General features: G+C 41.0%; 1 protein-coding gene across 1 annotated transcript in view; it reads left to right on the top strand.

Annotated features, from left to right (window-relative positions):
• The window catches only part of arfgef3 (ARFGEF family member 3), an 83,306-nt gene that overhangs the window by 31,177 nt on the left and 50,861 nt on the right, over positions 1-1,268 (top strand). Inside the window, 1 exon segment of the mRNA XM_032541139.1 lies at positions 165-272. Within this exon segment, the coding sequence (XP_032397030.1) occupies positions 165-272 (108 nt within the window).

Genomic DNA, 1,268 nt, shown 5'->3' with positions numbered 1-1,268 from the left:
TTTTTTTTTTTTTAATGACTCCAACTGACCTAATATTTACATAGAACTAACATAATCAGACATCAGGGTTGGTTAAAAGTCTTACCTGCAGGACTCTGGATATGTCCGATTCTGCTGATCACAACAATCAGCCGACAGCTGTCTTCTTCTTCTCCCTCTCCCAGATATTGACGGGCTGGGCAGCAGCGCGATCGGAGGCCAGCTGATCAGGAGGGCGTCCAGCCAATCACCGCTCAGCTGTGGCAAGGCCGGCAGTGACACTGCGATGGCAGGTCAGGGAGCCCATTATCGTAAACCTGCCCCGAAATCTCACAAACATGACAGATTCATTCACACATGCACTCTGTGAATGATTCATCACTTCCATATTTCAAGAATAGAATAAGTCACCAGCTGACTTCTCTATTAGCTGTTGACCGTATATACATATACAGTATATATACAGTATATATACAGTATGTGTATATATATATATATATATATATATATATATATATATATATATAGTTAAGATTTCAAAGACCTTAAGAGGAAAGTGAGAAGTGATTATTTTAACGAGCTTCAACATTTTTATGCCTCATTATGTTTTCGGGGTTGTCCGTTAGTCCATCCCACTCCCGTGAACTCGATATCTCAGAGAAACGTGATTTTTCTTAAATTCTACATCCGACTGGACTCAAGGACAGAGTAATTAGATATTTGGAGGTGAAATGTCACTGTGAGCTCACATAACACGTGTTAGGCCAAAACTTAAAAATCCCTCTTATTGTGTCCATCCAATGTGACTACATATTAAAAAAAGAAAAAGAAATGTACGTTAAAACTATTTATTGAAAACTGCAAACAAACAACTATAAGATCACTAATTCTGTCTTGGTGTAATTGCACTGAGAAGAGACTGGACATAAAGAGGGAAAACAGAGCGATAGAGAGAATAAGTCCTTCTTCTGCATCTCCCTGGAGGTCAAAGGATTGGCCGGGATTTCCATGGTAACCACTGCTGAGTCCCACCTGATGACATTTATGACCTTTTTCCATTACCACTTTCTCGCCTTTTTTTGGTTTTCCATTACGAAAAAAAGTCCCTGGTACCTGCCAACAGTACTTTTTTTTAGTACCACCTCAGTCGTGGTACCAGCGAGCTGAGGCGACACCTAAAGGTGACGTGAAAACCTGCAGGCTGCTGATTGGTCGGAGAGAATCGTCACTAATCACTGGGTCATCATCGCTGCGGAGGTGGGAATAAATCTCCGCAAATGGAAACCAAG

This window comes from Etheostoma spectabile, chromosome 17, assembly GCF_008692095.1.
Source record: "Etheostoma spectabile isolate EspeVRDwgs_2016 chromosome 17, UIUC_Espe_1.0, whole genome shotgun sequence".
Classification (NCBI taxonomy): domain Eukaryota; kingdom Metazoa; phylum Chordata; class Actinopteri; order Perciformes; family Percidae; genus Etheostoma; species Etheostoma spectabile.
This window is presented reverse-complemented; position numbering and strand designations above follow the sequence as displayed.